At 36.6% G+C, this 12,506-nt stretch overlaps 1 protein-coding gene across 10 annotated transcripts in view; it reads right to left on the reverse strand.

Moving 5' to 3' along the window:
- The window catches only part of FNDC3A (fibronectin type III domain containing 3A), a 207,363-nt gene that overhangs the window by 28,393 nt on the left and 166,464 nt on the right, over window positions 1-12,506 (reverse strand). For all 10 annotated transcript variants that reach the window (XM_048849789.2, XM_048849826.2, XM_075128431.1 and 7 more), the window contains 6 exons: window positions 11,822-11,960; window positions 9,544-9,597; window positions 8,577-8,701; window positions 5,557-5,731; window positions 3,421-3,507; window positions 1,171-1,309 (listed from right to left, as the gene is read on the reverse strand). In XM_048849789.2, the coding sequence (XP_048705746.2) occupies window positions 1,171-1,309; window positions 3,421-3,507; window positions 5,557-5,731; window positions 8,577-8,701; window positions 9,544-9,597; window positions 11,822-11,960 (719 nt within the window). The remainder of the gene's footprint in view (window positions 1-1,170; window positions 1,310-3,420; window positions 3,508-5,556; window positions 5,732-8,576; window positions 8,702-9,543; window positions 9,598-11,821; window positions 11,961-12,506) is intronic.

A 12,506-nucleotide genomic window follows, 5' to 3' on the forward strand; every position in this document is an offset into this window, starting at 1 on the left:
AAAACATCCCCTTACTAAGCTACATGAACCTCAACTTATATGCCTCAAAGGTAAGGCTACGATTTAGTCATGGAGGTCACAGAATCCGTGTGACTTCTGCAACCTTCGTGACTTCAGCCTGCAGCGGTTGGGAGCTGCAGGGTCCCCTGTTGCCTGTGGGGGCAGGGAGCTGTGGGGTACCCCCACTGCCTCTGGTGGTCCCCAGAGCTCCAAGCTGCCGCAAGCGGTCGGGGTATCCCACAGCTCCCGGCCACCGTGGAAACCCCGAGCTCCTGGCTGCTATGGGCCCCTGGAGCTGCAGACAGCGCGGGCCCCTGGAGCTCTGACACCCAACCCATAGTGGGGGTCCCCAGAGCTCCTAGCCCTCAGGCAGCTGCCCCGCTGCAGGCAGTGTAGGTACTTGCAGATCCCCATTTAGTCAGAGATACTTTTAGTAAAAGTCATAGACAGGTCATGGCTGCCGTAAATTTTTCTTTATTGCCCATGACTTTTATTAAAAATATCCAAGACAAAATCTTAACCTTATTCATAGGTTGACAGATTGCGTGGGAATTTGTACCTTCACTTCAGGAAGCAAATATATTTCAACCTAGAGCTGTGTGAAGCTCTCATTAGAAAACCTGAAAGTATTCTTCACTGTGCTGGTTTTATTATAAACTCAAAGCTCAGCCCAGGTTCATCTGAAGGTTTGTGAACCTAGGTCCAGTTTTAAGCCAATTTATAGTTCTGCAATGAAATCTAGGCCAATTTATAGTTCTGCAATGAAACACATTCACTCATACATTTTCAACAGAAACCAGGTAAAACTGTAGTTTTGGTAAAGTTTCCCTTTAAGTCAGCTCAAATATAGGAACTCCAAGTTAAACCCAGGGACAGTAGTAGAGTGAGCCCAGGCAAACTGAAACCAAAAAAAATTTCCCATGAACCCTTGTGAACCAAAAAGGCTAAATTTCCCATAGCTCTGTTTCACACCTGATAGTTAGACTACTGTGGCATCCTCCTAAGTATGCTGAAGTCACTGGGTCAATATTCTGCTCTCGGTTACATTAGTGTTAATCCAGAAAAACTGCTGACTGCAGTAGTACTGAGAGCAGAATTTGTCATTCTCCACATACCAATGTACATAAATACAGAAGAAAGTATCAAAGTAGAACTGAACAAAAACTTTACCCCAAATTATTTTAAAACTTTGTGCATGAATTTTTCCTTTAACTGATGGTTTTGAAGGTACTCCAGGCTTGTCTGGGCAAGTAGTAAAGTCGACTACCTCACTTGGACTGCTTTTGCCTTCCAAGTTATAGGCAATGACCTGTAAAAAATATAAATATATCTCTATAAAAGTATTCTATAAACAGCATATGTACATTTTTGGTACTCTACAAGCTGCTAATGCTAAGTGTGTCTAAATCATTTATATATATGTTTAATGTATAGGTTATAAATCAGCAAAGGAAAGAATACTATCACACATTTTTGTATATTATACCATTCTCACATTCTTGAGGGATTTTAGTAGTCAATCACTTTACTGAAATGAAAAATGACAAGAATTGACAGCAGGGAAATTTTAGTATTTTAAAAAATAAAAATTAAAAAATTAGCATTTTACAACAGTTGTAAAGAAAACAAAAAACAAATGAACAAAAACCCCAACATTTTCAAATGCACATGACTAAAGTTAGGCTCCTAAATCTATATTCAAGGCATCTAAAAGTAGCCTGATGATAAGAGGCACTCAGGAAGCTGCAGCTTCCAGTGATTTTAATGGAATTTGTGGGTACTTAGTACTTTTGAAAGGCTCGCTACTTTTATTTATGTGCCCAAGTATGAATTTAGGAATCTAATTATAGGTACAAAGGGTTGAAAATTTGGCCATAGTATTTTCGGTAGTCTTAGATACTTAGCAGTATTTTTTAAATAAATGATCCTTAAATATAAATATAAACTGCATATGTACAGAGGTAATTTCTTAAACGGCAGATACATCAGGCAGTTAATATTCAACTACAGTAAACGTAAAAGGCAGTTAGATCACATTATGGTTGCTGGTCAAATTTTATATCTGAAAAAAAAATCAAAATTAGAGCTACACAAAACTATATTAAACTACTAACTTCACCTTTTTCAACCCATTAGTTTGAAAATAGCCTTCAAGCCCACCCTTCTCATTCTTCCCCCATGACTTTCAGGTCACCACAAACACTTACATATATATTATATAGCCTCAAAAATAAAACTACTTTGGAAGCATCCATACAATAGCAACCGATACAGAAGTTTGGACATTATACAAAATTTTACTTATTCTACTGAAGGAAACTGAAGTACTAAAATTTGGATCACAATATGTTCCCCACTGTAGTAAAAATAATTTTGTATGATTAGTTTAATAAAATATTGAAAAAATGTGACATTTTAATAAAAGCAAAACATTATAAAATAGAGTACTTGAGACAACATAGTCCTTGTCTTTTTACACTTTTTTCTTTTAAGAAAGTAGCTACAGGAATAAAAAGTAGGAAATTTAAAAAGTGACTGCACTAATAACTGGTGCCAACAAAAGCAAGGAAGTTATTAAATAAATCTGTCACACCATCTTTCCACGAGCTTAAGGAATGCTATTACTACTCCTCCTAAACCTCTCCCATCTATAATGAAAACGAGAGACTTGATTAACACAGCATTTATCATTTGTACTGTGTGGGGAACAAGAGCCTCTTCTATTTAAAAATGGTTCAGTTAAACAAAATAGGGTATGAAATTTGTGTCATATAGTATGTTCTTGGAGCAATATTGTGCTATCAAATTCCCACAGATCTATCTCCATGAAGTGTTTTAAGTGTTGCCATCTTAAATAGATATGCAACTGCTGGGGAACCAACTTTATACTATTTTGGGGATATCCTGCTCAAAACAATGCATGACTAATGCATTCCCACACCTGGCCCTTCATAATTTTTTTTAACTGTTGTAGAATCACTTGTTAAAATGATTAGGCCAACATATTCTACAGTGAGTACCCTGAAGTTTGCGTCCTAAAATCTTTTCAGGTTCCTAAATAAGGGGCCTGATTTTCAGCAGTCTCAAGCAACAAGCAGCTCTTATTGTAATCAAGAGAATGCCCTATGTAAATTAAAAACTGGAGATTTCAAAATGTATTGAAAAAGTATTACTTCTGCCAAAAGATCAAATAGCTTTCCCCCTCATATTACAGAGAAGGGATGCTCTCCTTGGGCAGCACTCGTTTATTACCAATAAATGTATGAAGTGATATTTTAAATTTATCCAAACAGTACTTTAGAAAAGTATCAGTAAGTGTGTTACCAGTTTGTTTCATCACAGAAACCAACTGTAAAAAACAGCTGCTAACATTGAGCAATTTTGCAATGAATAAAACCAAAATAATCCGAAGAATCTTACCCTAAATTTATACTTTGTGCTACGTCTAAGATTCTTCACTGTGCAGGTGAGATCATCTCCATCGTATTTTGGTTTGAAACCATATCCCTATAGAAGGAATAAAATATTAATACTTGAAATATATTTATAAACCAGACTATATATAGCAAAACTTGTATAATCTGAAACATAGTAATTTGTTAGGCTGCTTGGAGTGAAGTTTTTATTCTGTAAAGAAATATTTTTGAGTCACCCTTCACCACTTGGGATGCAGGTGTACAATGGAAATAAGAGAATTATGATCAAAACATTATAATAAAATCAAAATAAACCCCATCATCTTCTGACTATAAAACAGAAGTTCTAATGCAACAAAAGGGAAAAGGAGAAAATAATATGTAGCCAATATTGGTCATACTAACATATCTTTTGAGGGGAGGAGGGGAAATCATAGCAGGATTCATTGAAAAATGAAGGCAGATAAGCTGAAATGATTGTCAAGGGGAACAAGTTCCACACCATAGGGACTTTTGCCAGGATCCTTCAAGGATTTACGCATGTACTTGACTTTCTATTCAATGATACTGCTCATGTGTACAAAGCTAAAAAATGTGTATGTCTTTACAGGATCAGGGCTTAACAGCAAAAGCATACTTGATAAGGATGGTTGTTTGACATAACAAAAGAAAGGAAAACAAAATGGTTTTGTCACAGTAAAAGCAAGTCATAATTTTCATTTAAGAGGAAGGAAAAGTCATGACAAATGATGTTTCAGTATTAACAGTTTTTCCTTGGAAATTATGCAAAATCAAGTAAATAACCTTAATTTACAATAAAAATGGTTTAATTTTAAAATGATTGTTTAAAATTATTTAAAAGCCTATACTCTACTGCATAGAGCCAAATTTGTAAAAATTAATGGAGGTGGCTTATTCAGAAGGGGACTGATGGGAGTGGCAAATGCCATAACTTTTTTATATAATAGTCTCTTGAAAGACCACAAGCCCAAGATTCTTTTATGTAGGGTTCCTTACCACTGCTTTGGCTGTGTAAAGGGGCCTTGTAGTGGGCATTAATGCAATTTCCTTTATGGCCACTTTACGCTGCCAGAATGGCCTTACTGTAAATGAAAATCAGGTTCATGATTTGTATAACAATTATCATGGAAGTCATATAGATGAGGCTAAAACTGAAGACTGCAACCATAGACAAAGAGTACTGCATGGGCAGATCTCTGTGCCTGTGTGGTTCTCTTTCCAGGGCTTGGGCCTTAGCCAGGAACAACAACCATTAAGGGACTTAAAACCAGAAGGGTCAACTTAATCTGCTACTTTTATCTATAGCCAATGCAAGGGATGCTGAAGTGTAAGACAGTGATCAAATGTGCTGAATTTGTTCATGAAAAGCACTGCTGAGAGGCATGCCAAAAGAAAATAACCAATCGCCTCATGGTCAAGACTGTATGATTAGCTGTTGCAGTCATCATGGTACAAATAAGATACAGCCTGTATAAGTTGCACAAACTAAGACACTTTCATACCATCTCTGACATGGTTTTCCACAGAAAGGATGTGCTCCAAACTGACACCAATTACTTGCTCATTACTTACAAATACATCCCTTTAACAAGCAGGGACACAAAGAAAGTGAGAACATCCTTCCAACAATGCCCTCTTACTTGTTAGCAAGACTCATCCCTTTGCAGCATTGAGGATGAGGTATATTCTTGCCAAGGCCAAAGCCTAATTTGCAGCGTCCATAAGGCAAGAGATACATGAATGTTTAACATTAGAATATAATTTCATTAAAATGGAAGGACATTATTAAACATTTCAATTTTATTTACTGATATCACCTAACCATTACTAAAAAACCTTGCTGACTATAAAAATCACAACTGCACACTAATTTCTGTAGTGAAAGTTTTTTGCAGATATTTCCCCAATTTCGATTTTATTATATGAAATTTACCTTCTCCCTCTGCATGTACTATAAATATAATAAAAGCACCCATAAGTCTCATTAGAACAACATCACATCCCCAACAGAAGATCCCGTCAATGGCAAGTGTTGTTATTACACTGAGATACTATTAAGTGTGCTGAAACATTCATTTATGGTCTCTTCTCTTATTTAGAATATTTATTTCACACTTACTGAGGTCTCATCCTCCATCTCTAAAATATAAGAGATTCCTTCATCTGTTGGTGTTCCTGAGGGTTTAGTCCACTGTAAGGATAACCAGGTAACTCCAGCTTTAATCAGCATAGGACTGGCTGGCATTGACGGGGCAGTGCCTGAGGTATGATACTGGACTTCTTCACTAAAACCACTGTTTTGAAACAAACAGTATGTAAACTAAATAGGATGAAGTAGGAACAAGAATAATACGGAGCTGCTATACAACAGTTTCAGGCCAATTTGTCAGACATGCACATCACTGGTAACTGCATGTTGGAACATGCAGTTGACCATCCTGTACGAACAAGTTGTGCCTGTGTGTGTAACTCATGTTAATACAGGTTATACATGCCCATATTTGAATGTTTGGCCTGGAATTAATATACATATTTGTTAACAAAACAGACCAAGAACACAATTTGTTTTTTAAAATCCACTTTGAACAGTCATTATTTGCACAGCAGTTAAGTCTCTAAAACACTTGTACATTTATGTATTTTATCCAACTAATGCCAAAGCTTGTTCTTTCCACCTCTGGCCTGCACTGTTTTCCTTTGTCCAAGATTTAATAAAAAAAAACAAACAAATTCATTTTGCTCCCTAACCAGCTACCTGTGCAAACATTTGTACACTTCTAAGTGAGCCTACTACTTATCAAGCATTAGTTTTCCAGGAGTCCAGAAAAATGGGACCAGTAAAGTCTCTCTGAAAGCTAAGTTTCCTGTGGAATTGGCAATATAAAATTTGTATTTTGTAATAAATGAAAATACAGTGTAGACCACCTACTAATCTGGCAAAGCCTGATTTGTCAGCCTTACCTGATATATCTTTGGGTAGCCTTATTTGGAGACAAAAGGCAAGTAAAGGGTACAGGAAAGAACAAGAGACATTAGGAAATAGAATCATTAGGGAGGGACGCAAGAGTGAATATTAGGAAGCCTAGAAAATATAGTTCTCTGTGTGGCTTATGCAACAGAGGTAGCAACCTAACAACTTTGATTTCAAAACTTGGATTTCTTCTACATTGCCTGGACTATCTGGGTCTTTTTAAAGTGGAATCCATCATGATACCATTCAATTTCCCTGCACATGTCTATTTACTTTTGTTTTTTATGTTCTCAGACACATTATAATGATGTGACTACTACAAAACAAAAAGTTGTGATCTTTTGGTATAACAGATGGGCCATAATTTCACTAAGGTTTTTTTTTAACAATTAAAAACTAAAAGACAACATGTCATAAAAGCTTCTACAAAGGCAGCATGCAAACCAGATCTTGAGAATTACTATATAATGAACACAAAACAAGATGGAACTTTTCTAATTTTGGGGACAGTATTAATTTTTGTACTTGCACTAAATCACTAGTAAGAAAGTCCCAGGAACTGAGATGTGTAGATAATTATGTTAGTTACTTCAAAACAAACAAACAAACCCAAATCTACATCTAGATATGCTAAATGCATGGAGTGAATGGAAAGGCGTCATGACCCCGCAGATCTTGAGGCTGGGGTCCACAGCATTGCCCGTTGACAGTCGACTCCCTACTCCCACCCAGCATATTGCTACTAACCAACCAAGCAGAGAAACCATGAAAACAAAAGCTACAACAGGGAGGCCTCCATGGGTCTTGATTGGAGGAACACCAGGATCTCTGATTGGTATGGGCTTCCTATTTAAACCTAAAGAGAGGCACAAGAAGTTGTCCACACAACTGTGCTCTACCTGGCTGCTACATCAGACCCTGGCTTCTTGCTTGATTCCTGGTTCCTGCTTCTCTGCCTGGACTCCAGGTTCCTGCCTTGCTACTGATTCTTGCCTCTTGTCTCCAACTCTGGCTCCGATCCTTGGCTTGACTCTCTGTGACTCTGACCCTTTGCTTGACCCCCAACCTCAACTCCTGCTCCACACAGATTACCCAGCCAGCTACATTCCGGCCCCAACAAAAGAGCAGGTAACAGACCTGTCTACCCACCACTAATGCCAAATACCTAAGCAGTCACCCAATGAGTAGATCTAACAAATGGGTATGTTAAAACAAAATAAAGTGTTAATTTTAAAAAAATGTTCTTCATTTATTATTTTTACTCTCTGTGGGCGCAAACCAAAGCACACTGAAATCAATGGAAAGAGTCCCACTGACTCCAGTGGGCAATGGATCAGGCCCCAGACAATTCGCTCAGAAACTTTCTTTTAGTTATTTCTCTCTGCTTCATTTTAGTACTTTTCCTATTTAGCAAACGGTTTTGTGCTGTGTTTTATATGCAGCTGAAATTAAGAATGGTTAATAACTTAAACACATATAGGACTTATAAAAACAGAACATTTATCTTTGGTCAGTAACATCATCTAGATGAAATTCTGCTCTCAGATGCCTAAAGTTCCCAACAATATTAATAAAGACATCCTCAATCATACCTAGGGCAAAATTTGGCCCCTCCTCTTGTAAGAGCTCTCCTTAAACATTGTTTATTACTTAAACAGAACTATAAAGCCAGTAGTGTATTTTTATGTCTGTAAAACATGTGTTTAAAAATATTTAGACAGTGATTAGTTTTAAAAGGATATATGTCCATACAGCGTAATGCCCTCCACTAGCTTACAATACAGGAAATGTGAACTATATGTCCAGATATTCACAGATGGACTAAGAGGTGTTTTGCCTGTTTTTATTTTAATCTTCAAGATTTTATCGTAACTGTTTAGGTGTAATGTTACCTATTAAAATTGCTTCAAAATAAAGACTTCTCTGTTTTAAATCTTTTAAAATCAAAATGGTTTAATAACAGGAGCAATATATTGTATGTAGTGGTAAGAAGCTCTAAGACGTTTAAGAGCATACAATGATATGTCTTGTGCCTTATCACGTATATCAGGTGGGCATATAATGTTATTTAATTACAGCAGCATTCTGTTATATATTGTTCCTACATACACATGAATGTGGACGTAGAGACATTGCATTGTTTATGTATATAACATGGGAATACTCACCTCATGCCCATGTCATTTTTGGCTGCCAGTCTAAAGGTGTACCCCATTGCTGGTGATAGTTTAGTAATTCTGTACTGCTTCTGTTGGCCATAGTAACACTGACAAAACTCTCCATTTCCTTTTCCCTAAAAGGAATAATTAAAACTCATATTATTTACACTGTTCATTAAACAAGCACATCTACTGATTAAAACAGTTTGCTAAATCTTGAAGAATGTTCATCCAATTAAACTCAAAACAAGCCAAGGATGCCATAAGAAGGTAAGTGTTATATCACATTTTTCTGAATACTGAACTCAAAATGCTGTTCTTACAGTCCTTCGCTCCACAGGGCTGATGAAGGAGGCTGTGCATGTTCTGCCCCACAGTCCACCTAACTCCTTTCCTGATAAGCCCTTAAGTGTCTAGGGAATGGGTTGGGAGACAGCTGAGCCATCCTTACACAAAGAAAGAGATCTTCACATGAAAATAACTCTCAGCTCACAGATCTTGGGAGGAAGAACTGTGCCACCAGAAAGGAAAAAGCCACCCTAAACAGTGACCCAATAACGTAAGTTTTAAGAGCCTCCTGATAATACTGGCATTTTCTATTCAGCAAGCAAAATTTGAGGAAATATAGTTGTATTTTTATATACCTCCCTAGGAATGAATTGTATATTACCAACACTTGCCTCAAAGATATAGGTCACAATTAAGGTTAACAATTTGATCACGGAGGTCATGGATTCTGTGACTTTAACAGACCTCCACCTGTGACTTCTGCTTCCACCCCGCAGCGGCCAATGGGGCTCCAGCTGTAAGCCCCCCCTGTGGCTGACACGGCTCCAGCTGTCAGCGTCTCCCTGCCCCCTGTGCGGGGCTTCGTGTTCAGCCCCATGCTGCTGGGCTCTAGATTCCCTGATTTATGGTTTATTGCCTGCACCCTGCCCATACATTTTAATAAAAATCATATAGCAAACCTGCTTACCTCATCCCATTCTAAAAGATAATTGTGGATTTTAGAACCATTGTCACAAGATGTCTGCAACAAGAAAAGAATAAAATTAGGACACAATAGCAGGAGGACAAGATCACTTTAGGAAAATGGTAATGGACTAGAGACATTCATTTGTAGGTCACCTGTTCCAATCAAGTTAAGGTCAGAGGTGACCAACTGTTCCCTGATGCTGGCTGTTTGAGGTTTCCCTCAACTCTCCTTTTTTTGGCAACACACACCTCTGAAAAATATTCTGGCAACAGTGTCAAATATCACCCTACAGCAATTTTCTGAGGAGCTGTAGGGTTAGATAGGTATATAAAGGGTTACATTAGCTTATCTTAATGAAGGAAAATATATGTATTTTGTAGTTTAAGCCATGGGTTTTTAGCAGCTATGGGAAGGTCTTGAGGAAAAAAATATAACTGGCAAGTTACAAGGTAAGCTGTAAAAATGCTGAGCTCAAAATGTGGTTAATAAGAGAAGAGAAGCATCTAATTATCAGAACTGGTCATAACAGACAAAGAAAAGTTGTTTCGTGATATGATTAACTTATAGTGATGCCAAATACAGCAATGTTATCTTGAAGAAAGAGGCCCACCCATAAACTCTTGTCTACAGGGTTAAGAAAAGGGTCAATCCCAAACTAGCCAAAAAACTGTTTTTTAAGATAATAGTCAACATGACATCACTAGTTTCTTACATTGTATAAAAGAATCAGACTTCCTAGGAGTATTTATCAGATCCTACCTAATGATGCTGAAGTAAATCAGGATGAGAGCATTATTGCTGGGAAAAAGAAAAGGAGGACTTGTGGCACCTGAGAGACTAACAAATTTATTTGAACATAAGCTTTCGTGAGTGCATCCGATGAAGTGAGCTGTAGCTCACGAAAGCTTATGCTCAAATAAATTTGTTAGTCTCTAAGGTGCCACAAGTCCTCCTTTTCTTTTTGCAGATACAGACTAACATGGCTGCTACTCTGAAACCTGTCATTATTCCTGGGACTGATCCTTTTGTGAATATTCTCATCAAATGCTTATGAATGTTTGTTACTGTGTGGATGTGGTAATTGCTTATTATGTAGGCATTTTAGACATGTTCAGAGCAACAGTACAAATACCATTTGGCCGTTAGATTTAATAAAGGAATTTATGGTTGAATTGGTGATGTGGCAATACTACGTATTAATAAAATAATTCCAGCAAGAGCCAAACTACAGCCACAGAGATTTTCTTAGTGTGATGGCTGATGATCTTGCCTATTACATTTTCTTTACTACATTAAAAAAAACCCCTACCGATTATGACAGTCTTAAATTGTTCTTTTTCTGATTTTTGTGCATTTATCTTTGAATTCTGAAAAATGGCCAAAATACTCCTCCAGGCCTACGAAAGTCCATAGGATAGGAACTCTTTTCCATAAGTGACTTACTGCCTACAAAAATTAGTTATACAACCCATTTTCTGCTGAAAACAGAGAATCAACATAAACTCAGTTAAATGCACAATAGTCTTTGTAAAATACATGTTGTAACAAATTAATTTGACAAAAATATACTGTACAGACACTGAAATGCAAACAGAAATGGTTATGACTAAATTTTAACAAACAAAAATACTGCACATAAATAAGTCATTTTAAAAGCAGTCCCTGTTTTAGATTTTGAAATACTCTGCAAATGACGAGACAAGTTCTTATTTAAATTTTAAAAGCTGAAACTTTATGTGACATATCTATTTGTCCTCAACTCCACTTTTTACTTTAGCTGGATGTTACCACTAAAATGATCAGTGGTGATTTAGTTACCTATGTTGACACTTAAATTGCCCATTTTTAAGTTTCAGAGTGTGAACAGTTCAACTGAGATTAACAGAGCAGTTTATGTTTCTTTAGGCTATTGGTTCGGAATGTCTGCAGTCTCACAAAGATAACACTTAGTTTATACTTGGGTTCATGTTTTTAGGATTCTCTTAACAACACTAACATTTACAAATTTCTTTTTTAAACACAAAAGCTTAGATACTGAAGCATTTATTCGATAACAAATATTTTACAATGTAAATAGTTGCTGATGGTCACTGTGAAACAGACAGAAAAAAAACACATAAAAAATGAACGCTGTAATAAAGTTTGAAAACATCCTTTAGGGTTGATTCAATACTGCATTACTCCTGAATACTGTAATTCCACACTTAAGGTTATACTGAGATTTGCACTTAAAGCAGGTATTAAATCTCATCCTGGGGTCATTTAAAATAAGGCTTACCTTCCATTGTAGAGTAAGAGAATTTTTGGTCCGGTTAGTTATCCTTGGAGGATTTGGAGTATCAGGTTCACAGCTCATTGTTGTAAAACTCTCAGCTTCTGAAGGGCTTCCCTTTATGCAGTTGCATTCTGCTTGGACTCTAGAGTAGTAAAAGAGATCATTAACATTCTGTTTCAGAATGTAAATACACAATTTCTGTAGAACCGGAATAATATTTTGAGTTTACAACGTTCAAAAACAGCATATTCCCATCTCTTCCAAATGTTATAGTTAAAAGTAAACAATAAAAAAAGGTGGAAAATTCCTGCTCAATACAATTTATGCAAAGGAGAAGTGCAATATGCTGCTTTGGATATACATACACAGTGGCTCCCATCAGTCAACAATTACCCTCCCTATAGTTATATATGAGAAACCAGAGTTACCCTCTTGCAGTATACTGGATACCACTATGTGATAACCACAGGTAAAGGTAGACTTTTAATGGTGACCAATGTATACAAAAATAATAAATTATCCAAAGGTAAAAGTGTACGAAAACACTGAAATTTGTCAGTCAACCTCCATGTTTTGTTTTTAGATACTAGCAGACTAATATTATGCACATTCCATAAATATGCAGTAAACTACAAGAACACTAAAAGCCAATTATTTTAAAAGGAGACATTATGAGATGTATTGATGC

The sequence above is a fragment of the Caretta caretta genome, chromosome 1 (genome assembly GCF_965140235.1).
Source record: "Caretta caretta isolate rCarCar2 chromosome 1, rCarCar1.hap1, whole genome shotgun sequence".
NCBI classification, from domain to species: Eukaryota; Metazoa; Chordata; order Testudines; family Cheloniidae; genus Caretta; species Caretta caretta.